Source organism: Oncorhynchus clarkii, chromosome 9 (genome assembly GCF_045791955.1).
Source record: "Oncorhynchus clarkii lewisi isolate Uvic-CL-2024 chromosome 9, UVic_Ocla_1.0, whole genome shotgun sequence".
Lineage (NCBI taxonomy): Eukaryota > Metazoa > Chordata > Actinopteri > Salmoniformes > Salmonidae > Oncorhynchus > Oncorhynchus clarkii.
The window spans coordinates 28074984-28101075 of NC_092155.1; the positions used below are offsets into that span (position 1 = coordinate 28074984).

The following is a 26092-nucleotide window of genomic DNA, read 5'->3' on the forward strand; positions in this document are numbered from 1 at the left end:
TATGTGAAATAATCTGTCTGTAAACAATTGTTGGGAAAATTACTTGTGTCATGCACAAAGTAGATGTCCTACCCGACTTGCCAAAACTATAGTTTGTTAACAATAAATTTGAGTAGTGGTTGAAAAAGGAGTTTGAATGACTCCCACCTAAGTGTATGTAATCTTCCGACTTCAACTGTACATATAAATGTATGGATGAGCCATGGCCGTGCGGCATAGGCAAGATGCCGTAGATGGTATAGGATATAGTATATACATATGAGATGAGTAATGTAAGATATGTAAACATTATTAAAGTGGTGTTATTTAAGGTGACTAGTGATACATTTATTAAGTCCATTTATTAAAGTGGCCAGTGATTTGAGTCTGTATGTAGGCAGCAGCCTCTCTATGTTAGTGATGACTGTTTAACAGTCTGATGGCCTTGAGGTAGAAGCTGTTTTTCAGTCTCTCGGTCTGACCTCGCCTTTTGGATGATAGCGGGGTGAACAGGCAGTGGCTCGGGTGGTTGTTGTCCTTGATGATCTTTTTGGCCTTCCTGTGACATCGGGTGCTGTAGGTGTCCTGGAGGGCAGGTAGTTTGCTCCCGTTGATCCGTTGTGCAAAACACACTACCCTCTGGAGAGCCTTGCGGTTGAGGGCAGTGCAGTTGCAGTACCAGGTGGTGATAGTTTGTGAGTGTTTTAGATGACAAGCCAAATTCCTTCATCCTCCTGAATTTGAGGGGCGCTGTTGCGCCACGCTGTCTGTGTGGGTGGACCATTTCAGTTTGTCTGTGATGTGTACGCCGAGGAACCTTATCCACTACTGTCCCATCGATGTGTATGGGGGGGTGCTCCCTCTGCTGCTACCTGAAGTCCACGATCATCTCATTTGATTTGTTGATGTTGAGAGAGAGGTTATTTTCCTGACACCACACTCCGAGGGCCCTCACCTCCTCCCTGTAGGCCGTCTCGTCGTTGTTGGTAATCAAGCCTACCACTGTAGTGTCATCTGCAAACTTGATGATTGTGTTGGAAGCGTGCATGGCCACGCAGTCATGGGTGAACAGGGAGTACAGAAGAGGGCTGAGAACGCACCCTTGTGGGGCCCCAGTGTTGAGGATCAGCGGAGTGGAGATATTGTTTCCTACCTTCACCACCTGGGGGCGGCTCATCAGAAAGTCCAGGACCCAGTTGCACAGGGCGGGGTCGAGACCCAGGGTACAATGGTGTTAAATGCTGAGCTGTAGTCAATGAACATCATTCTTACATAGGTATTCCTCTTGTCCAGATGGGACAGGGCAGTGTGCAGTGTGATGGCGATTGCATCGTTAGTGGACCCATTAGGGCGGTAAGCAAATTGAAGTGGGTCTAGGGTATCAGGTAGGGTGGAGGTGATATGATCCTTGACTAGTCTCTTTAAGCACTTTATGGTGACAGAAGAGAGTGCTACGGGGCGATAGTCAATTAGTTCAGCTACCTTAGGTTTCTTGGGAACAGGAACAATGGTGTCCATCTTGAAGCATGTGTGGACAGCAGACTGGGATAGGGATTGATTGAATGTGTCCGTAAACACACCAGCCAGCATGGTCTGTGCGTGCTCTGAGGACGCGGCTAGGGATGCCGTCTGGGCCGGCAGCCTTGCGAGGGTTAACATGTTTAAATGTTTTACTCACGTTAGCCACGGAGAAGGAGAGCCCACAGGCTTTGAATTGTGACTCTGCTTTGTCTCTCTATTGACGCTTTGCTTTTTTGATTGCCTTGAGGAGGGAATAGCTGCTCTGTTCATATTCGGTCATGTTTCCAGTCGCCTTGCCATGTTTAAAAGCGGTGGTTCGCGCTTTCAGTTTTGCGCAAATTTTGCCATCAATCCACAGTGTCTGGTTAGGAAAGGTTTTAATAATATACTGTATTCTTTTTTAAATGTCACTTTATTTCATCCACTGAGTAGATACTTACATAGCAAATATCATGACATACGTTTTTTTACATCATTCAAGCTAATGTACTTTGAGGGTTAGCCCACATTTGGGTGGCAGGTAGCCTAGTGGTTAGAGCGTTGGACTTTTAACCTAAATGTTGCAAGGTACAAATCTGTCGTTCTGCCCCTGAACAAGGCAGTTAACCCACTGTTCCTTGGCAGTCATTGAAAATAAGAATTTGTTCTTAACTGACTTGCCTAGTTAAATAAAGATACAAATATTTTTATTTATTTATGTGTTTCTGCATACCCATGAATGATCGTTGAGGCTCTAGTACATGTGGCTCATTCAGTCCCTGTGTAACCTCTACGGATGCCTTCCTTCAAAACCACTATTTGGGAATGTTAATTGCTTTCGGTCGGCCATTTTCCCCAGCCGCCACCTGTCTCTCTCCAAGTTCCAGACATTCCCTCTCTCTCTCCACAGGGGAGCTCCTGTCCCTTAGCTTGCCTCTAATGTCTGTTTTTAAAGGGAATCCTCAGCTGAATTCTATTTGTTATGCTGCTCGCACGCCGTGCCAACTGCAAAAGTCTTGTGACGGCAAGATAGTAAAGTCCCAGCGCCAAAAAGGGAGGGACTTCAATTATGTCAGGTTGACCCTTTATAACAGTCTGTCTGACTACCTAGGGCGGTTAATGGCGGTAACAGGCTCTGACATCATTTTGTGAGCCAAGCTCCCACTTTCTCTCTGTCTGTTATCAGCACCAGTAAAGAAAGCTGTAGCAGGAGATTTGCATAACCAATTGAGCAGAATATGCTAATCCTTACAAAACAAAGTTGGTGTAAGAAGAGAACATTGCCAAAGACAAAGCCTGTGTATTAATTTGTAATGATTCTTTCCTTCTGTGAGCACAAACAATTAACAAAAGAGGAGGAGAGGAGAGGAGAAAGAGAGATAGCGATCTTCCCATTTCTGACAAAGAGTTTTGAGGTGAGGTAATCCACAGAGCTGTGTAAATTCAAAGCTCCAGCATAAAAAATAAAAAATGCAAATAGACCTTTTGATTCAGACTTGGGGAGGAACGTTTCCCAAATCAAAAAGATTAGCACCACTGGTTACAGAAGACGGATTATGTCTTTGCTTTGCTATCTCTTTTTATCTCTCCCTCTCTTCATCTCTCTCTCTCTGTCTTTCTCTCCCTTTCTTCCTCAACTTTTTTTTTAAACTCTAAGATCTTCCACTTCCACACAGGAGAATTAGTTACATCTCCTGAAACTATACCTGTGGCTGTGATCTAAATTCGGACGATTGGGTGAGCTATTTCATGTGAATGATCCGTCACTGAATAGTCCTACGTAATTTAGGATTTACAGTGTTCAACATTAGAATCAATGGGTCGTTAACACAGTACCACAGTACCATATTCCTATGATATGAGTAAGGACCGCATACCACCAGGCCTTATTATGTAATTGGACTAATAAGGGCCATTAACCTGGTAACTAAACCAACTCAACCTCCAGATAAAAACATGCTCTGGCCTCATCTTCACCCAGAGGTTTGGTTGCATTAAACACCCATAACCTCATAAGAGCACGATCAGGTTTTACTACCTCTCCCATCAACCCAACTCTCAAGTATCGCCAAATAAGACTCAATATAGTAGTCTTAAAAGTAAGTTCCCCACATCCTTCTCCTCGTTCTAAATCCATGGTTGTCTGTAAAACACCCTAGGGCTCCAACATTTGTGACCCGATTCAGGAAACTAGGCTTCACTTCTTCATAGGGGAGCCTTTTGAACATAATTTGTCATTTGTTTTTTATTTCATCAAAATGCGTTTTTTGGCATAAATGCCTTCTCGGACATTTGAACTTTCATGTGCCTTAATATCAAACTTGTATGTCATCTGTAAATACCAACACAATTGTTAAATTACGAGCCTGGTTGGTTTAGCCACAGAGAAAGTCAGCAACCTTCCTGCTAGCCATGATGGGCTGAGATAATGAGTGGGCTGGACATGCCAAGAGACGAGTTTGGACTAGTCTGCTAGGTTGCATCTTGTGTCAATAAAATGAGCTCCTCATAAAGCGAAGATAATACTTCCTACTGCAGGTGTTTTTTTTTTAATTTATTTTTGCATTTATTTTTTTATTTCGCTTTTTAAGATATAATGTTAGCCTTGAAGAACTGCAAATATGTTGCTACTGCTCTCAATAACATTGCTGCCCTGAATTTATCAGGCGCTATCGACAAAGATCAGTGGGAAAAAGTTGTGATGCACTACTTTCTGGACGACGAATGCTGAATCTCTCTCACACTGAAAATAACACAGCCAAACAAGCTGTGCAAACTAAACAGAAACAACACAGGATGTCTTATAAAAGGGGTTGCAGTCTGCCGTGAAGCTTTCATCCATGTATACAGGTAACAATCTAGCTACAGATTCAGATATTATACGTTTCTAATTTTGTCAAAGTTGTTTTCATTGCACGCTAAAGCTTGCTGTTAGCTAGCCAGCTGGAGTTCGATGGCTGGCTTGCTAACTAACATTAAACCTAACGTTATTTGGTTAACTTTAACTTGCTATGACAATCGGATTGTATTGCTAGTAACGTTACTCTATGGATTGGGATTATAGTTGTTTTTTTTAGCTAGTTAACATTAACGTGACATGTATGAACAAAAGATCCCAAGTTAAAGCTTGCTTTTAGCTAGTTAACGTTAGCTGAGGTTAGGTGGCTGGCTTGCTAGCTAACATTAACTTCTGTATGTGTATAAGGTGTGTGTAATGTTAGTGATGTTTTCTCAGAATGCCATTTCACATTGCGAGTTATAGCCTAATGTTAGCTGACATTGAACCATTAATTTTAGCTAGCTTTGACAATCGGTTTGTATTGCTAGTTAAAGCTTGCTTTTTATCTAGCCAGCTGATTTTAGATGGCTGGCTAGCTACAGTAGCTAACATTACCTGTATGAACTGTGTGTAGTGATGTTCTCAGAATGCTATTTCACATCTATTGTATAATAATGCTAAAATATTTGATTCTGGAATTTGTCTTTCAGCATCAATCAGTAGAACATGCCTGACTCTAATCCACCAGTCATACAGTCATCAAAAAAAGAGCTATCACAAGTAAGTAAAGGCAGCAGCGCAACTACATGCACCATTTCTTCACCAACTACGGAGTTGAGAAAACACGTGTGGACCTGAATTGTGAAAACTGCAGTGGCCAAAACAAGAACAAGTTTGTGCTCTGGTATTGTGCCTTGTGGACCATGCACAAGCTCCACCACAATCTGGACCTTCACTTCCTGATCAAAGGCAACGTCAAGCTGCTTCAGACAGTGTTGTGAAAGACAGCACTGCGACAGGGGTCAACATCCCACAGCTGATTGGACTGGAGGATGGTACGGTGCTGGTGGAAAGCTATGGCTGGAAACAACACCTGACTCCGTACTTCAGGCCGCTGCCACAGATCAAGCAGTACCAGCACTTCAGGTAAAACATAATTTTCATTGTATGAGGTTATTCTTACAGTGGGGCAAAAAAGTATTTAGTCAGCCACCAATTGTGCAAGTTCTCCCACTTAAAAAGATGAGAGAGGCCTGTAATTTTCATCATAGGTACACTTCAACTAAGACAGACACTTTTTTTTAACCAAAAAGTTATATTTTGGTTTCATCTGACCATATGACATTCTCCCAATCTTCTTCTGGATCATCACATCCCCTACACCAAAGTCAAGGGCAGGACAGAAACAGTCTCTCCGAATATAGATTCCCTTGTTCTTGCACGGTTCAGACGGACCAGTCATCAGCACTATCTGTAGTGCCTCTATTCACATGACTCTCTCCTAACACACGTTGCTGCTACAATTTCTTGGTTTATCCCTGCTGCTCAGCCACTTTACCCCTGATTGTATGCATATAACTTCCTCGTCTATCGCTGATATCGTTATTAATATTATTCTTGTACATACTGTATTTTATTTATATTGACACTATCTATTTCTGATATTGCTACTATGAAAGTAACCATTTGGCTGTACAATTTACACCTTCTGTAGAGACCATCCACTTAGCAAGATATACTGTATAAAATGAATATTGATGTGTGGTAGTAACATGATTTTGTGACATACCACAACAGTATCATGTGACCGTATCAATTGTCCACCAAATAAATATATGGTGCATGGATCTGTTCATGTACATGTGCAAAAAAAAAAAACTCACTCAGGTTGCATGGCCTTAACTTATGTATGGAATACTATGTGCATGTGTAACAGTATATAAAGTATTCTAATGTACTGGTGTGAAGGCATTTGGGCAGTGGTGTAAAAATACTTTAAAGTACTACTTAAGTAGTTTTTTTGTGGTGTCTGTATTAGTGATGCACTGATGACATTTTTGTCCAATTCCGATGTTTTCCTTGCCAAAAAATACTGATAATCAATATTTACAATTTTAGCGGCCTTTTAAGCATTCTAGTTTAGTTAACACACACATGGACGCAGCAGTCTAAGGCACTGCATCTCAGTGCAAGAGGCGTCACTACAGTCCCTGGTAAAAATCCAGGCTGTATCACATCCGGCCGTGATTGAAAGTCCCACAATTGGCCCAGCATCATCTGGCCCGTCATTATAAATACGAATTTGTTCTTAACTGATTTGATGGGTCAAATAACACATCTGTTTCAGTATATATATTGTTAGCTAGCTAACTATATAGCGAAGTGTCATCATCTAAAATAACCCTAATTTAAAAGACAGTTCTAATTTGATGAATGGTGGTTGGACCCATCTATGTGAAGCTAGCCACAATAAGGATTAGCCACAATAGTGGACTTTGCGGTTAGCCTTCAAAATAAAAGTATGGCATAATTCTACTTTGTATTCATTTGCATTACTGTCACTGACATTTTTTTGTTTTTGAAGGCAATCCGAAAATTCCATTATTGTGCCTAATCCTTATTGTGGCTAGCTTCACAACACATAACCCGGTGCGGTCGAGCCTCACTAGCCAGATGAAGCTAGCTTGCTGCTTATACCGTTAGCTTGGGCAACAGGGTTAAGTTGCTGACTAGCTATTTATTTTCATGAACTGAAGTTCAATTTCAATAGGCGAACAACAAGTGGCAACCTAGCAAATACTTACTCACTATCATTTCTAAATCATTGCTAAGAATAATGGAAATGACTGCAGGTTCTACTAGTCATTGTTTTCAGGCTAAAGCTAGCTACCCCAGAAATTGTGGTCAAACAAATGATGCTTTATTACCAACGCAGTATTGTTAACACATCGTTCATGGCCTGTGTTTGCTTGTTTGCAGACTTTTTTTGTACAGCTTTGACAGTGCTACTGTATCTATTTTGACACGCAAAGACCCAAACGGCGTTACATAGTATGTATGTCGTGAAGCTAACAGCAGGGACGCTATTATTGTGTAACTCCGGTAGGGCAACATCTGAAAAATAGCGCACTTGGTAGTGTGTACCAGTGCTCGACCAGTCTGCGAAAGCCAACATCACCCACGACAGAGAACGGTTGATTGTCAAGGGCAATGAATTCCCTGGACATCCCTGGTCATCCCTACTGCCTCTGATCTGGCAGACTCACTAAACACAAATGCTTTGTTTGTAAATAATGTCTGAGTGTTGGAGTGTGCCCCTGGCTCTCCGCCAATAAAAATAATATAATTGTGCCGTCTGGTTTGCTTAATATAAGACATTTGAAATGGTTTATACTTTTGATACTTAAATACATTGTGCCCCTGGCTATCCGTCAATAAATAAATAGTATACAAAAAATACAATTGTGCCATCTGGTTTAATATAAGGAATTTGAAATTACTTTTACTCAAGAATGAAAATGTAATTCTTTTTCCACCACTGGATGTGGCTGGGGGTTAAAAGCATTTCTTTCACATGACCCATCAATTTAGTGTGTCTGGGTAAGCGTCATCTAATATTCATCAAATAATTATATCTGGACACTTCCTGTTTACCTGGAATTGTTCATATTGTAGGCTACTACCACTTTTAGTCTTCATCTTTACTACACTACTCACTGTTTAGCACATGACCTCACATGTGAATCCTTAAAGAGACTGTTGGGGCTGGCTTAAGAGAGTGTGAACAATGCTGAATGGGTGTAGACAAAGAAGAGCTCTCTAGTAGGTACCAAAACCAAATGAAAAAAGTGAGCTTACAAGTGTATCAACTTTCAAAGTAGAAATACCTTCCCATTGTTCCTCAAAAACGCCTGTATGATATTCCATTTTGTAGCTCTGAGTCTACTTTTATCCAATGTAAAAAAATATATATATAAAAATAAAAAAAATAAAATTTTGCTACATAAGCCCGAATCCAGGTGGTGAGTCACATGTATTTTATTAGTATGTCTGCCTGCATAGCTCTTAGGTTCCCTTCCGTCTACATGTAGTGATATAAGAGCGAAAGCCATATAAATGCTAAAAACATCACATTGATTTTCCCTGGATTTGTAGCCCCCCCGACCTGACACATCAATCTCATTAACAAGTAAACGGTGTGCGTGCGCGTATGCGATACTGAGCCAAACAATGAAAGATGTAAATTCAAACTGTCTCCGGTACAACAACAAAAAAATGCAGTGAAGTGAATCATTCATCCATCTGTGATCGGTCTTCATTTGAGCAGTAAAACATGAAATGGGCCATAAACACAGCCACACACACTCGGAGGTAGAGGTCGATTTGGTTACACAAACACATCAAGCTTAACAACGTAAGAGAACAAAAGGGTCCTTTAAAGAGGGCCACTCTAAAGACTGTAACAATTGAGCACCTCATCCTTTATTTATCTGGTGTGAATGGGTATTGGGATCAGAGATGATGTGTGGCTCTAGAAGCACAAAACTGGATTAAGCCTAATTGTGAAGTCTAGGTCAGTTACAGTATAAGATCAGTGTCAAAACCATTGTACCTATAACTTTGATTGGACTTTAAGTGCCATTGGCTATTACGAAGGACAGACCCTAGTTAGTCTATGAATAGGATCCTGAGTTTATCCAGTGTTTTTTTTTTCATTTAGTCAGGACCCAGCTATAATGATCAGGTATTTGTTGATGATACGTGCAGATTAGAGATGTCACTAAATATTATTTTTGGCTGGATACCACGACACAACCTAGGCTTTACTGCTTCATTGCTCATCCCTGATCTCCATTGTCCATCCTCTGACACATTTTGGCCTCCCTTCCCCTCGGTCCAGCTGTAGACTGATGTGTCCCTGCCCTCATAAACCAGTTTAATCAGCATGAGAGGTCCCCTCACATCGGTAACTCTAACCACTAATGTGTCTCCTCCCTCCTTCCTCATTACCTTCCCCTATCACTCCTCTATCAGTCCCCTATCACTCCTCCACTACCTGCAGCCATGATCAATTCCTCTATCATTTAGGACCAGATCAATCAATCCCTCCCTCCCCCCTCCTCCCTCATCCCCAACTTCAACATCACCCTATTTCCATCACACCACATTGGCATCGTCAATTAGTCATATCGCCCTGGGTGCTGAGTGCAGTGGAAAATAAATTGGTTTAGTGACTGACTTGAGTTCAGATCTAATGCCAAGCTGATGTTGGATCATGCCCAATGGACTGGGTTTGCATTTTTGGGACTATACCATTGGTTCCATTGTGCCATGAAATTTCAATCAAGTGCCGCTAAAGTATTGGAAAGAAAACAAATAGTATTTATTTGATGCAGAATGTACCTACATAAAAATAAATACTGTAGTATACTATGGTATAAATACTACAGTAATCGTTGTAGTGTTTTTGCAGACTTTGCTGTAGTAGTCACTGTATACTGTAGTATTCACAGTTAACTTCAGTATAAGTAAAAGAAAGCTGTCTATATGCTATAGTAATAATGTAGTGTTTTTGCGGACTATGGTATTTACTGTTGTGTGTGTTGAGTTGGTTGAGTGCAGTCTTAGTGCCATCATTGGTCTGTGGTGGTAAATAGACGGCTACGAATAATATAGTGTGGTAGATAATATTGGTAGATAGTGTGGTCTACAGCTTATCATAAGGTACTCTACCTCAGGCGAGCAATACCTTGAGACTTCTTTAATATTAGACATCGCGCACCAGCTGTTATTGACAAATAGACACACACATTTAATGTCCCGTTTGTAGGGTAATCGTAATCGTAGGTCATCAATGTTATTTTCCAATGATTGCACGTTAGCCAGTAGAACAGACGACAGTGGGAGTTTACTCGCTCGCCTACGGATTCTCAGAAGTCAGCCCGACGTGCGCCCCCTTTTCCTCCCTCTTTTCTTCACGCAAATGACAGGGATTTGGGCCTGTTCCCGGGAAAGCAGTATATCCCTCTCGTCGGACTCGTTAAAGGAAAAAGCTTCTTCCATTTCGAGGTGAGTAGTCGCTGTTCTGATGTCCAGAAGTTATTTTCTGTCATAAGAAACGGTAGCAGCAACATTATGTACAAAATAAGTAAAATAATAAGTTACAAACAACACAAAACAACTAACAAAATAGCACAGTTGGTTAGGAGCATGTAAAATGTCAGCTATCCTCTTTAGCGCCATCTTACGCTTTGTGACACCGTCTGGGATTTATTGAGAATTCAAGGCACACTTAACCAGCATGGTTACAACAGCATTCTGCAGCAATACGCCATCCCATCTGGTTTGGGCTTAGTTTGGACTATCATTTGTTTTTCAACAGGACAATGACCCAGCACACCTCCAGGCTGTGTAAGGGTTATTTGACCAAGAAGGACAGTGATCGCTGCATCAGATGACCTGGCCTCCACAATCCCACAACCTCAACCCAATTGAGATGGTTTCGGAGGAGTCGGACTGCAGAGTGAAGGAAAAGCAGCCAGCAAGTGCATAGCAGATGTGGGAACTCCTTCAAGACTGATGGAAAAGCGTTGCAGGTGAAGCTGGTTGAAAGAATGCCAAGAGTTGTCATCAAGGCAAAGGGTGGCTATTTGAAGAATCTCAAAAATAAAATATATTTTGATTTGTTTAACACATTGTTGGTTACTATATGATTCCATATGTGTTATTTCATAGTTTTGATGTCTTAACTATTGTTCTATAATGTAGAAAATAGTAAAAATATAGAAAAACCTTTCAATGAGTAGGTGTTCTAAAACGTTTGACCGTTAGTGTATACTACAACATTCTATAGTACTACACATGATTGAGGGATAATACAGTGTGTAGTATAGTATTATACAGTATACTACATTTTACTATAGACTTCTATAGCAAGTACTGTAGCTAGTATTCTATAGTAAACTGTAGTATTTTTTTCATGTGGATAGTGGAATAGGTTTGGTAACTGACTTGAGGTCAGATCTAATGCCAGTTAACATATAAGGCAGGTTCTGCTGTAAAGTTGATGGAGATAAAGAAATTAAACTGGTTATTTCATCAATATTGAGGTCTTTGAAGGGACAACAATACTATGTATTGTTTACCGTAAGTGGCACCATGGGTAGCCAGTGTTTCTCTCTGAGCCACAGAACCCCGGGAATAATAACATCTCTGTTCGGAAAGGAAGCCATTGTAGAAAGAACAGAGTGATGGAGAAATTAAAGGAAGTCAGGTTTTTTTCTGCACCAGCGTAGGGCCGGTTACAATTAGTATGTTAATTAACCCCTCTGTTTTGATCAACCGCAATCATGGTAGAGTGATAATGACCACCACACAGGGTTAGAACTCATTACTCACTGCTTGGCAACCGTTAGCACGTTAGCATTTTGCTAAGCAACTGATCCCTCTGATATGCAGTGCAGACATGATTGTTTTTGAAATATTAAAGGCGCTAAAGGTTGAATTGGACTGCTCTTGGCCAATTATGTGAATTTCACAGCTGATATACGATTTAGCTCAATTTACTACAAAGGGGTTGCAACAGTTGTGTAGCTATTGAGTTATCACACAATTACAAAAGTGAACACACTGAGAATACGAAAAACTCTACCCAAATTGCATCTGCAGCATTGCCTTAATTACACACAAATGAAGAATTGAATTACAGCTAATGTTATTTATTATAGTCACATTCCAAAAACGTTATAAAAAGCCCAATGCTCCATTTGGTCAAGCCTGGTAATTGCTACGGCTCCGGGTAGAACATGCCCTTCGGTACATACATCTAGAATCCGTCTCTACCAACTAAATCCTAACCTGAACCATTCAGTGAAAACTCAAAACTGACTTCAGATCCGTGTCTAGGTCCTAGAGGGGTCACCATACCAAACGTCATCCTAATTTAAGTGTCCCGGATTTAAGTTTACTATGTTACGTCTAGTCTATGAGACCAGGCTGCCTAGAGGAGCAACTTCATCCTATTCCCGATACCAACAAAGAATTATGGCATACTGGAGGATTGTCCAACTCGTGCTCTCTACCCTCGTCCCTCCTCCTACCATCCCTCTGCAGTGGCGAGAGACTAAGAGAGGAAAAGCCTGGAATTTAATTATTAATGTCTGTCTCCTGAAAGCACTGTAAAACATCCCTGTCGAGCTCCCGGAGGTGAGCACCGAGCTTCAAAGCAATTAACGCTGGGCTATGAGAGCAGAGAGAGAGAGAGAAGGGGCCAGCCATTGGCCGAACTCTGGCCTGCTCATTCATACCATTCATACACTCCAGCCCAGCCTTCTCACTGGTAGGGCAGTGGGACCTCAGAGACCTCCCCAAGTCAGGGACTCCTAGCCTGGGATTACACCTCCTATGAAACAGGGTCTTTGGAGGAAACCCTCCAGAGGCTCCATGGAACCACAAGGTCCAAAGTGGAAGTGGTAATCCCTTTCCCAGGCAGGCTTCTGTTGGTAAGCTACTTTTGTAGATAGGAGTGGTAGTCTCATGGTATTGTACAGAGGCATGGGCAAGAAAATATATCCAATATTAGGTTGAAGAATGGATAGGACAGGTGTATTTGACCAATGCATTTTCCCCATGTCAAATACACTGAGTGGACAACACATTAAGAACACCTGCTCTTTACCTGACTTAGACTGACCAGGTGAATTCAGGTGAAAGCTAGGATCCCCTATTGATGTCACTTGTTGAATCCACTTCAATCAGTGTAAATGAAGGGGAGGAGATACGTTAAATAATCATTTTTAAGCCGTGAGGCAATTGAGACATGGATTGTGTATGTGTGCCATTCAGAGGGTGAATTGGCAAGACAAATTATTTAAGTGCCTTTGAACGGTGTATGGTAGTAGGTGCCAGGTTCACTGGTTTGTGTCAAGAACTGCAACGCTGCTGGGTTTTTTCCTGTGTGTATCAACCATGGTCCACCACCCAAAGGGCATCCAGCCAACTTGACACAACTGTGGGTAGCATTGGAGTCAACTTGGGTCAGCATCCCTGTGGAACGCTTTCAATGTCTTGTAGAGCCCGTGCTGCAATGAATTGAGGCTGTTCTGAGGGCAAAGGGGGGATGCAACTCGATATTAGGAAGATGTTCCTAATGTTTGTTTTACTCAGTGTACCAACCTCTAATGGCTATTCTGCTAATGTAGCTAAAGACCCTATAAACCTACAGGAACAAACATAATGTTTAAATCCATCCATTGGAGGTGTTAGCTTGGCGTCATAAACAGAGCCTAAGTGGTCTTTAATGAACCCATAATATTACATGTCTCCCAGGCATTTGTCCATTACACTTCTAAAGAGGATTTGCACTTTAGCTCTGTGGGCTAATAAATGTAAAGGAAGTGAACACTAGTATCATCGTAGCATAACAAAGGGTTAGTTTTAAATCCCTGTCAACACGATGCCTCGACGACGTTGATTTTAGTGCCTCTAAACACACGTTACATGAATATAATCGTGCGCCCAGAGAGAGGTGCGAAGGGGACAAAGAGTGTGTAAGAGGCAGTTTGGGGGAAAGACTTTGACAGAGAAACAGACAGGGGAGGCGATTATCCTAAGGTTGAGTCTGATCTGATGAGAAGATAAAGCTAACTTATGAAAATTCATCGTCTTCAACTTGAGGCATTATGACGTATTAGTTCCACTGCTTTGGCGTTCTGTGTCCACTGTCAAGGTGGGTTATGCAACTAAATATGCAGAGACACAGTGACTATTTTTGGGCAAGAAGGTTGTGTTTTCTTTCTTCAGTTCAAATAGGCAAGAAGCAAGTTGAAATTGTGGCTCCAACTAAAGAAGAGAAGAGAAGGAGCAGATGGGGAAAGAGAGAACAGGAAACAATGGAGGAGGAGAAAAGAAAGTGAGGAATAAAAAACGAGGAAAGTAGGAAACAGGGAGAGAAAATGAAAAAGAGAAGAGAGAGGCAATGGAGGGGGAAAGGGGAGGAACAATAAAGGAGGAAAGAGAGAGAGAGGTGGAATGGAGGAGAAGAAAATAGAGAAATTAAGGAGGAAACATCTTCAGCCAGACTTCATCACTGTCTCCCTTCACAGTGGTGTAAATTATCTAAGTAAAAACAAGAAAATGGTGCTGTCTGGTTTGCTTAATATAAGGAATTTGAAGTGATTTATACTTTTGCTTTTACTTTTGATACTTACGTATATTTTAGCAATTACTTGTACTTTTGATACTTAAGTATATTTAAAACCAGATACTTTTAGACTTTCATTTAAGTAGTATTTTACTGGATGACTTTCACTTTTACCTGTCATTTTCTATTAAGGTATCTTTACTTTTACTCAATTTTGACAATTGGGTACTTTTTACAACTCTGTCCCTGACGGTCCCACTGAATCCATGCCATTGTGTGAGACACTCGGCTGTTTTGTGGTCTGCAAATTCGTTTTTCAGCATTGTACAATACAGGTTATAAACTCTGTGATGTTGTAAAGAAGCCCTGTCTAGTGGTGTTGTAAGAAGAGGCCTGGGATGTGTTCATTAGCCTCAGATCGTAGCTAAACGCTTTGGTACAAAAACTGTTTACTTCAAACTGAAAACTGTTTGCAACGAAAACAATATTTTCAATTGGAGAAATCGGGTAGGTCCCTCCCCGTTTCGTTCCGTTTGATTCTGTGCAACAGGCCAACGTTTTTATACAGTCTGCGATTAATGAACAGGCCTACACCCCTTGTATTTGTTTAGTGAATTAATTAAGACTGGTTTCTGAAACAGAGACAGAAAGCTCAGAGGTGAGATTCCTTCAGAAGTTGAGCATGCATCCCAGTTGATCATTGTGGACGGGGAATCATGATAAATCCTCTATTGCGTTTAATGACACATTTATTTTTGGTTGTTGCATCCACTTGCTATATCCTCTAAAATTACAGTTTGCATGAGCTCATGAGATATCATTGAGCTGGTAAAGGCCTATGTAATAAAACTGCACTTGAGGTACACGCTTTGCGACCCTCAAGACCCTCATCCTCCTCTCCCAGTCCCAGGTGCAAAGCACATGAGACAGCCTATGCAGTCTACATGATATGAGGCTAAGTATATAACACAGGCCTAAGACCCCTCATCCCGTCATCCTCACTCTCAGATACAAAACAGAGAGGACAACAGGGCCATAAGGAACCATAAACAAATTGGGAATACGTTATTTAAAATAAAAAAAAATCCTCTCCTTCCCGGGAGCTTGGACAACAGGCCCGGGCCGGGTGGATTGCGGCAGCCTTCCCTGGAACGCTGCTGTAAATAGATAAATCAGAGGCGTGCTATCGCTGATCCCTCGGTCGCGAGATCCAATCTACCGGCCCATCACTCAAACGCACAGCGCATGCAGCGAGCCGTGAGCCTCTCCTCCTCGCCTCCCTCCGATCCTGCGGCTTGAGGAATCTTAAATATGTGTCCTGTCCCCGTTGCCGATGCAGAGTCATTGATTATGTGTCAATCCCGGCCAGCCACTGACGGTCGATGCGGTATCAGTGACGGTTTTCTCTCGACTTGAACCCACCAACCCTGCTAAATTAGACGTTTTTAGGGAAGAAGAGGACATGGAGTCTCTCGACTTGAACCCACCAACCCTGCTAAATTAGAAGTTTTTAGGGAAGAAGAGGACAGGGAGATATGAGGGGAGGAGGAGTGTGTGTGTGTGTTGTTTTGGAGAGATAGGGATCAGATAGGATAGTCCTAGGACCCTCTGGGTATCTGGAGCAAAAATAAATATTAGAAAGGAACACTAATTCCCTTTTATAATAACGATTCTAGCAGACTAGCACCCTACAATGAGAAGCAGTGTCTCTGTCTAAATATACTGTCTGGATTTGGCTTTCAAACGCGGACAGGATAAGAAGCTACTATTATTAAGAGATTACCATCCAAGGCGGTACCAACATCATAACTATTTTTCCCAGGTCAGGTCTCTAATCATAGGGACTCGGTGTAAAGTCATTAAATACACACACACCGGAAAGTGTGGGGGCATACAAGATATTCAGTATCCAGTGTGTTATAGAGAGACAGAGAGGGCAAATACATATTCAGTCCATGCCACTCAAGTTCCCCCTCTCTCTCTCTCTCTCTCTCTCTCTCTCTCTCTCTCTCTCGCCAAACAAATCAAGACACTCATATATCACTACAGAGGAAGGGTGTGAGAATAAATGGTAGACAATGATAACAGCAGGAGAAATATGTTTGTTCAGTTTTAAGATTGAATGGCTTGACACTCAGCGGACCTTTAAGTTCAATGATAACCAACGGACACAATAATGTGTGTGTGTGTGTGTGTGTGTGTGTGTGTGTGTGTGTGTGTGTGTGTGTGTGTGTGTGTGTGTGTGTGTGTGTGTGTGCACATCATAATAATAATAATAATAATAAACAATAATAAATGGGAGATGTATAGCGCTTTACAAGGACCTAAATTAGTTGAAACAAAAAACAAAAAAAACACCAGACGAGACAAAAACATGAAACAAAGTGAAGGGGGTAGGGATCAAGGGAAGGAGTGTGACGTGTCAGTGTATGAGTGTGCGAGCGAGCAGACGTTGCCAGTGTGTGTGTGTGATTCCGGACTCTGACATTACTCGTTCTGATATTTATGAATTCCTTTCTATTTACTTTTTGGATTATGTGCGTATTGTGTTTGTATATGCTACTCTAGGTATTATTACTGCACTGGTGGAGCTAAAAACACAAAGCATTTCGCTGCACCTGCGATAACATCTGCAAATCTGCATATGCGGCCAAAAAACGTTGATTACATTTTCAAAGTTTGTGTGTGTGTGTGGGGGGGGGGGGGGTGGCGGGCCATGTGTAGGCCATGGTGAAGAGGTGAGCGTGCATATGTGAGAGAGCAAGTTTGTAAAACAAAGTTACTGATTTTATGAATACAAAACGTTTATTAAGTTGTTTATAGGGATTCTACCCTTTCCTCGTGACAGAAAATGTTTTATATACATTTCCTCTCTGTGGAATGCTCTTGCTCCCCAATGACGGTGCCCTGGAGTGACTGCTTATCGCTTTAACAGCTCAATACCGTCATCAAGTGGTCTATTATGGTACTAGTGGTGCTCATATTGATGTGGGTACATATACGTTTCATTGCCACTAGGGGCAGTGTAATCTCTGTAAATACACTATGTGTTTTCATCATTTTTCAAGGAGAAAAAAACTCTGTTCGCTATGCTCTCAAGCTGTTTGTTGAGTCGACATTAAAATCAATAATGTTCATTATTTCAAAATGAGAAACATGAGAACCCTACTACTCTAACAATGTCAATATTATTTACACCTGTATACAGGCTACATGAAATCAAACCTGTCACTCACTCATGTACTCAATTTTATCCATAGCCATGGCAACCAACACAGCCTACACTTGAAGGTATTTTTCATGAATAACTACCTAATACTCTGATGGTATTTTGGGTCAAATACTTGAGTATTTTGAGATGCACTGGAATATTCCAATGTTTCCATAATGGGCAAACTAAATCAAGTCCAGCTTAAGCATTTGACCCAGGTCTAAAGTGCACTGCACATCAAAATAGGGCCAATAAGGTTAGGACAGCTTCAACTCCCGTTAAGACTAACATGCTGACCACACCGCTCGCGAAGCATGGGTGAGTGTTGCAAAATAAATGTACACATACATGTTATTCAATAATTACATCCAAACAGCTAGCGTGCGACACCAAGCATCAGCATAGCCCGCCTCTCCTATCTCCTCATTGTTTTTTAGGAGCATATACCCACGTGGGTGACTGAAAGATTAACCCCAGTCCAGTTGGGGGTGGTAAAGCACCTTAAAGATGGTTGCCAACCCCCATATAAAGTCCACAGAAGAAAAAGAAGACCAGAGAGGCGCGATTACTAGAAAATAACTAGGTTTCGCTTTTTATCTGCGGATTGATTGTCAGAGTAGAGAAACACACTATTTTGTGTGATTCAAAATGGGTCAAAATTCTACAAAGATCCAGAAAAAAGGGCCTTGTGCATTTCAGGTAAAATATCAACCCAATGTTTATACCCTAGAACAAATAAGCTAGCAACAGCAAGCTAGCTAGCTAAATGTCCATGAATGTTTTATGTGTTTCGACCTGTCCCCAAATGAATATAGTTGGTTGAGAGTTCGTTCTGATATTTCAATCTGCATGTTCTGATCGCATCTGGTGTGGATGGACAAAATCAACATGCGCAATATGGCACCGTGTGTGCCCGTTCTAGAAAGCATGCAAGGCTGTCCTAATATGGACGCCAAAGTCCTAAAACATGGTAGCCTGAATATCAACTGGGCTTATTACTTACCTGTGCTTGTTCTATTGAACCAGTCTTCTCAAAGAGCTTAGAATTCTTTCACATCAAGGTCGCCGAGGGAAATTGGCTAACAACGAAAGGCTATTTCCTGCAGCCTTCATTACAACGTAATTAGCCGTGCCGCTATTAGATTTCCTTCATTTCAGTCTATTGAGATCAATATCACTCAGGGCCACATCTAAATGACTGTTATCAGGCTGGGGTTTTATGTAGCTGAGTGGAAAGTAACAATAACGGGCCTAGTCCCAGTTGTTCTGGTAGACTTCCGTGAGTTAGAATGTAGAAAAAGGGCTTAATTGCTTAAATCTCTCACGATCCCTTTAAGTATCTAAGCATTGGAAGGAAAACAAAACCAAACGTCTAACTACTGTGCTTGGTTTCTCTTCAGACTTTTTAACCTTTGTTTTGTCTGACAAAATCACAACAGCAGCGCCGTGATGTAATCAGATCACTATATAACTTACGGTATGCATTTGTAAGAGTTGAGTCTAGGTGTCGAAGCAGGTGTGTGTGTGTGTGTGTGTCTAAGGCCAGTACAACCATCTGTTCAGACAGTCCTTAACAACTCTGCTGATGTAATTACACCCAGCTAAGAAAATAAGTGAAACCTCCCCACTCAATCAATAAAGAAACGCACTCACACAGATCCCCGATAGCGCAAGGTGAAGAGAACTCTCTTCTCATCCCACATGAGAGCGTTTAGAAATAGGAAATATAATAGCATTGGAATGGAATTTAAGCCTGTGTAAAGATGAATATAGCTACAAAAGAAATCAATACTCTATTGGACCAACATGTGAGATGAAAACGGAGCATTCAAATAGCTGTTGACTTAATTTCTTGGGTAATTAGAGAATACATTGAATCTGGCTGTGTAAGAATTCCAATACTGGGCATCGTATCTCGATAGTACAATACGGTAAAAAATGTGTGTTGGATCTGAACTTTCGACAAGAATTATGTTTGAGTCCCAACACACACACACACACATACACACACACACACAGAGAGAAAGAGACAATGCTTTATTGGGTAGCAGTGCTGCTAGTCATGTTGTAAATCCTTATTTAAAACATAGTATAGCAATGCATTCCGCATTTAACACTAAGAAAAAGCTGATATATATCCAAAGAATGACTTACATGATATCAGTTTAAAGTGTTCATTCATTCACTTACGGTAACAATTGAGAACCTTGTCCAGGACAGACTGACAAGGGCAGGTTGGAAGTTTGGTTTTGTGGAAGGAAGCAGGATATACTATTCAGTATTGATGAAAGCCATTCAGAGGAAGAACTTCATTCAAAGGTACAAAGCAGCCGACAATGGGGGACTCAAACTCGTATTCCTCAGAGGGTATGAGTCATAATACCCATAAAACCTAGCAGTCAAACAGGTTAATGGTTCCAATTGTTTTTCCACCATTCATTTCTCCCAAAGGGTATTTTAAAAACACTTCAATTAAGGTCTGTGTTTCGTGGAGGCTTACCCTGGCGTGACGTTTTGACAACCGTGTAAATCTCTCTAGGACAAGGTGACTTTTATAAAAAATATTCACCTGTATTTACTCCCCAAAAAATGAAATGCTAATTAGCTGCTAATGTGGCTATCATTAAAAGAACTACAAGGCCATGATTATCTGAACAAGACTGCCGAATCATGGCAAAGGTCAAAATCTCTGGATGAACTATCTAATGTTAGCTAACATTTAGTAATGAATACATTGGCTACATTTCTTTATGTGGTTATCAACACGTCACGCCAGGGTAAGTCTACACGAAACCTGACCCTTATTTGAAGTGTTTCTGAAATCACCTTTGGGAAAAATTGTATGGCAGAAAAACACATTTCTCTGTTGACCGCTAGGTTTTATGGGTTTTTTATGACACCTCCACTGTAGGGCTCTTATAGACCCCAAACTACTACATTTAGGACACTCGCCTATAGGATTTCATATTGCCATAAAAAAAGAAGATATATATGCGTGCTACATAAAAATACACAGAAAATACATTTGGCAAGAGTGGATCACCTCGATGGAATCAGAAGCATATTGGATATCCTCCTAATGCCCAGCAATTCATTTTTATCCACTCTTAATGGACATTAATTGTTGGTCCTTATCTCGGAGGCCATACATGTTAAAAAACATTTAAAAGTTCATATTCTGTTAACTCAAACCCAAATAATGTAGTTGACTTGTCCTATACTCCTATGTAGCCAAAGCATAAATTGTAAAAAAAAAAAAAAAAAAATTAAATGCATGTTATTTCCTCAGCTTATGATTGTCATACTCCAGCGGAAGATGAGCTGGCCAATCAGCGACCTATGTTCATCATATTTTTTTTTTTATGACCGGGTAAACGGCCACACCATTCAAACACAGAAAAGCTTATTTTAAACATACTTAATTACATTTTTTTTTTTAAGGTAAACTATTTGACTCATATTGTAATTAATCATAGGTCACATTTCATACAAATCTGGAATCACGGGTCAGTTACTTTATGTGCTGTTCTACCTTTGAGAGGACGTTATGGGAGTTTCAATGATATCACATGCAACTTTCTCTCCTTGGTTAAAAAAAAAAGAAGAAACAATAAGAGCGTGTTCATTAAAGTCCTCTGTAGTGGACATCAACTATGCTCTTCACTTACTGTACTGTTCCATATTTACTATCACCCGCTTATATCCACTACAGTGCACATCAAATAACAAATCATATTTGTTCAAACAAAACACCCCTTTTTCCATCCCCTTTTTTTTTACTGGGTCTCAGGAGGATAAAATACAGTCTTTAACATGTCTCATAAAATAGAGTTCAAATCTCAGGACGATATATAATATTCACGGTTTCAAACTACATCCAAAGTTACAGAGAGGAAAGGTACAGTGGCCCATGCACCGAGACAGACCATAATAACCACATACGCACCACAGTCAAATTACCATAGAACAGTCATTAATATTCAGGTAACAGGAGGGCGGGAAATACGTCAGCATTCAAATAATACTCCAATTCTGGAGTTTTCCCACAGTCCATTTGGGTCGTTGATATTGTTGCTGTCGAGATAGCGCCAAGTGAGATTCCCAATCCAGGAACGCAGTCAACAGTTAGATCGGGAGCTGAAACATTTCATCTCGGACAACGAACACATGGGTGTTTGAAATTTCTCTCATACCATTCACTAAAATCAACAAGAGGACAAACTACTAAGACAAAAACAAAGCTTTCTCAGAAAGACGGAAGTCCGGGTGGCATCTAGCCTATACATTCTTTCTTGGCAACAACAGCACCTCTTGTATTTTGGAGAGACATTTAGGTTAGTAATTTAGAATAATGTACAGCTAAATGCACTGAAAACACAACACCACTGAAACTTGGAGGCAATAACATTACACTAACCCAATGACATCTCTACCCTGAAAATACAATTATGTGGATTTTTTTCTATATTCAGTGCTTAAAACTATGTAAGAGATGAAAACATGGGCCCATATCCAGAATCTAAAATGCAGATTTAACATAGAAAGATATTCTCGTCAAAAATCACATTCACTTGTTTAAAGGGAGTTGAGATACACAGAGGAAGAAGTATTGAGTGCTTGAAGATATGCAGTTGCAGTTTTTGTCCACGATGTGACAGCATGTCTGTATCCTGTGTTGGGTTCAGTGCAATTTCTTCTCTCTCTGGAAGTCTCACCGGGGGTGTTCAGTCAGTGATGTGAAACACGCTGAACATTGCAGATAGAAATGGAATGAAGAGCTTACACCAGTCCCTCTTCTACACAACAGACAATCTTATCTGCTCTACATAATGGATTTCTATCCGAGACAGTCTGAACGTTGGAAATAGAAATGGAATGAAGAGAGCAGACATGATTGTCTGTCAAAGAAGAGGGAATCGTGTCTGCTCTATTCATTACATTTCTACATGCAATGTTCAGACTCAGAAATCCATTACGTAGAGGAGATATGATTGTCTGTCATATAGAAGAGGGAATCGTGTCTGTTCTAGATGACAGATTGCACCCTTCTGAACAGACTCCGGCAATAAGGTCGCCATAGTAGGCTATGCTTCTGGCTCACATCTTCTGTTGTTTCCTCCCAGCTGTGTTAGGCTGAATGCAGACTTCTAGGAAAGTAATCAAAAGAGAAGAGTCATTCAATCTGACTACCGGTACTTGAAAACTCCAAATGATTGTTCATTGAAATCACATTAGGCAACTTAAGTCATTGGCTAGTGGGCCGACAAAGTTTGACCATTTTAGTAATTACAGAACGGCTGAAGGTACAGTGCATTTGGAAAGTATTCAGTCCCCTTCACTTTTTCCACATTGTTATTTTACAGACTTTTCAATCAGAAACAGACTCTTCAATCTACCTCTTGAAAAAGTGAAAACAGATTCGATTTTTTTGCAAATGTACTAAAAATAAAAACACCTTACTTACATAAGTATTCAGACCCTTTGTTATGAGACCTGAAATTGAGCTCAGGTGCATCCTGTTTCCATTGATCATCCTTGAGATGTTTCTACAACTTGATTGGAGTCCACCTGTGGTAAATTCAATTGATTGGACATGATTTGGAAAGACACACACCTGTCTATATCAGGTCCCACAGTTGGCAGTGCATGTCAGAGCAAAAACCAAGCCATGAGGTTGAAGGAATTGTCCGCAGAGCTCCGATACAGGATTGTGTCGAGGCACAGATCTGGGGAAAGGGTACTAAACAACTTCTGCATCATTGAAGGTCACCAAGCACACAGTGCCCTCCATCATTCTTAAATGGAAGAAGTTTGTAATCACCAAGACTATTCCTAGAGCTGGCCTAACTGAGCAATCGGGGGAGAAAGGCCTTGGTCAGGGAGGTGGCCAAGAACCCGATGGTCACTCTGACAGAGCGCCAGAGTTCCTCTGTGGAGATGGGAGAACCTTCCAGAAGGACAACCATCTCTGCAGAATTCCACTAACCAGGCCTTTATAGTAGAAGTCACTCCTCAGTAAAAAGGCACATGACAGCCCACTTGGGTGACACAGTGAATTATAAGTGAAATAAATCTGTCTGTAAACAGTTTATTGGAAAAATGACTTGTGTCATGCACAAAGTAGATGTCCTAACCGACTTGCAAAAACTATAGTTTGTTAACAAGAAATTTGTGGAATGGTTGAAAAACAAGTTTTAATGACTCCAACCTAAGTGTATGTAAACTTCCGACTTATAAATATAAAAACATTTGCTAAAATGTTTAAACCCATTTTTGCTTTGTCATTATGGGGTGTGTAGATTTACGGGGGGGGGGGGATTGAATCTATTTTAGAATAAGGCTGTAACGTAACAAAATGTGGAAAAAGTGAAGGGGTCTGAATACTTTCCGAATGCACTGCATACATCACAGGCCAGGCGTATTGGGGTAAGTTAGGGAAGAGGAAACCATTTCCTTCTCACCTGGTTATAGATGGATATCAAACATTCCTTCCTCCACAGCCTCTAGGTCTTCCTCTACAATCACTGAGTGAGAAGGAGGGAGAAAAATATGAATAATGCAGGCAGGCCAATATCCATTACTAATTAATACCCCAAAACAAGGCATCAAATTCTATAACCACCTAAAAACAAGAGACCGCCTACCACTACAAAGCCCTGAAATGCCAAGAGATGATAGACAAAGTCCCCTCATCCAGCTGGTCCTGAGGCTAAGTTCATTATCCACCACCAACCCAACAAAGCCTCAGGACAGCACTCAGAAAATCTGGTCCAACTAAATTATTACCAAACAAAAAGAGAGAGGGGGAAAGAGCGAGAGAGGGGGAAAGAGCGAGGGAGGGGGAAAGAGCGAGAGAGGGGGAAAGAGCGAGAGAGGGGGAAAGAGCGAGAGAGGGGGAAAGAGCGAGAGAGGGGGAAAGAGCGAGAGAGGGGGAAAGAGCGAGAGAGGGGGAAAGAGCGAGAGAGGGGGAAAGAGCGAGAGGGGGAAAGAGCGAGAGAGGGGGAAAGAGCGAGAGAGGGGGAAAGAGCGAGAGAGGGGGAAAGAGCGAGAGAGGGGGAAAGAGCGAGAGAGGGGGAAAGAGCAAGAGATGGGGAAAGAGCGAGAGAGGGGGAAAGAGCGAGAGAGGGGGAAAGAGCGAGAGAGGGGGAAAGAGCGAGAGATGGGGAAAGAGCGAGAGATGGGGAAAGAGCGAGAGAGGGGGAAAGAGCGAGAGATGGGGAAAGAGCGAGAGAGGGGGAAAGAGCGAGAGATGGGGAAAGAGCGAGAGATGGGGAAAGAGCGAGAGAGGGGGAAAGAGCGAGAGAGGGGGAAAGAGCGAGAGATGGGGAAAGAGCGAGAGAGGGGGAAAGAGCGAGAGAGGGGGAAAGAGCGAGAGAGGGGGAAAGAGCGAGAGAGGGGGAAAGAGCGAGAGAGGGGGAAAGAGCGAGAGAGGGGGAAAGAGCGAGAGATGGGGAAAGAGCGAGAGAGGGGGAAAGAGCGAGAGAGGGGGAAAGAGCGAGAGAGGGGGAAAGAGCGAGAGAGGGGGAAAGAGCGAGAGATGGGGAAAGAGCGAGAGAGGGGGAAAGAGCGAGAGAGGGGGAAAGAGCGAGAGAGGGGGAAAGAGCGAGAGATGGGGAAAGAGCGAGAGATGGGGAAAGAGCGAGAGAGGGGGAAAGAGCGAGAGATGGGGAAAGAGCGAGAGAGGGGGAAAGAGCAAGAGATGGGGAAAGAGCGAGAGATGGGGAAAGAGCGAGAGAGGGGGAAAGAGCGAGAGAGGGGGAAAGAGCGAGAGATGGGGAAAGAGCGAGAGAGGGGGAAAGAGCGAGAGAGGGGGAAAGAGCGAGAGAGGGGGAAAGAGCGAGAGAGGGGGAAAGAGCGAGAGATGGGGAAAGAGCAAGCGAGCACGAGAGGGGGAAATAGCAAGCGAGCGCGAGAGGGGGAAAGAGCGAGCGAGCGCGAGAGGGAGAAAGAGCGAGCGAGCGCGAGAGGGAGAAAGAGAGAGAAAGAGAGGGAGAAAGAGAGAGAAAGAGAGAGAGCGCGCGAGGGAAAGAAAGAGAGCGCGAGGGAAAGAAAGAGAGCGAGAGGGAAAGAAAGAGAGCGAGAGGGAAAGAAAGAGAGCGAAAGAGCGAGCGAGCGGGAAAGAAAGAGCGAGCGAGCGGGAAAGAAAGAGCGAGCGAGCGGGAAAGAAAGAGCGAGCGAGAGGGAAAGAAAGAGCGAGCGAGAGGGAAAGAAAGAGCGAGCGAGAGGGAAAGAAAGAGCGAGCGAGAGGGAAAGAAAGAGCGAGCGAGAGGGAAAGAAAGAGCGAGCGAGAGGGAAAGAAAGAGCGAGCGAGAGGGAAAGAAAGAGCGAGCGAGAAAGAGCGAGCGAGAAAGAGCGAGCGAGAAAGAGCGAGCGAGAAAGAGCGAGCGAGAAAGAGCGAGCGAGAAAGAGCGAGAGAGAAAGAGCGAGAGAGAAAGAGCGAGAGAGAAAGAGCGAGAGAGAAAGAGCGAGAGCGAGAGAAGAG

The 26092-nt window shown here is 42.0% G+C and overlaps 2 protein-coding genes across 3 annotated transcripts in view; one reads left to right on the forward strand and one right to left on the reverse strand.

Moving 5' to 3' along the window:
• Window positions 1–5364: 5364 nt before the first annotated feature.
• Window positions 5365–26092, forward strand: part of LOC139416165 (alpha-kinase 1) — a 103806-nt gene continuing 83078 nt past the window's right edge. Inside the window, exon 1 of the mRNA XM_071164514.1 lies at window positions 5365–5404. The gene's annotated coding sequence lies outside the window, so the exon portion shown is untranslated. The remainder of the gene's footprint in view (window positions 5405–26092) is intronic.
• The window catches only part of LOC139416167 (RAS guanyl-releasing protein 2-like), a 76024-nt gene continuing 69565 nt past the window's right edge, over window positions 19634–26092 (reverse strand). The window contains exons 16-18 of one of the 2 annotated variants that reach the window (XR_011635068.1): window positions 24072–24134; window positions 23075–23178; window positions 19634–22757 (exon numbers count right to left, since the gene is read on the reverse strand). Coding sequence is in view for 1 of the 2 variants with exons in the window: in XM_071164515.1 (XP_071020616.1) it covers window positions 24076–24134 (59 nt within the window). In the remaining variant the exon portion in view is untranslated. The remainder of the gene's footprint in view (window positions 22758–23074; window positions 23179–24071; window positions 24135–26092) is intronic. The other variant, XM_071164515.1, reaches the window with a different exon arrangement.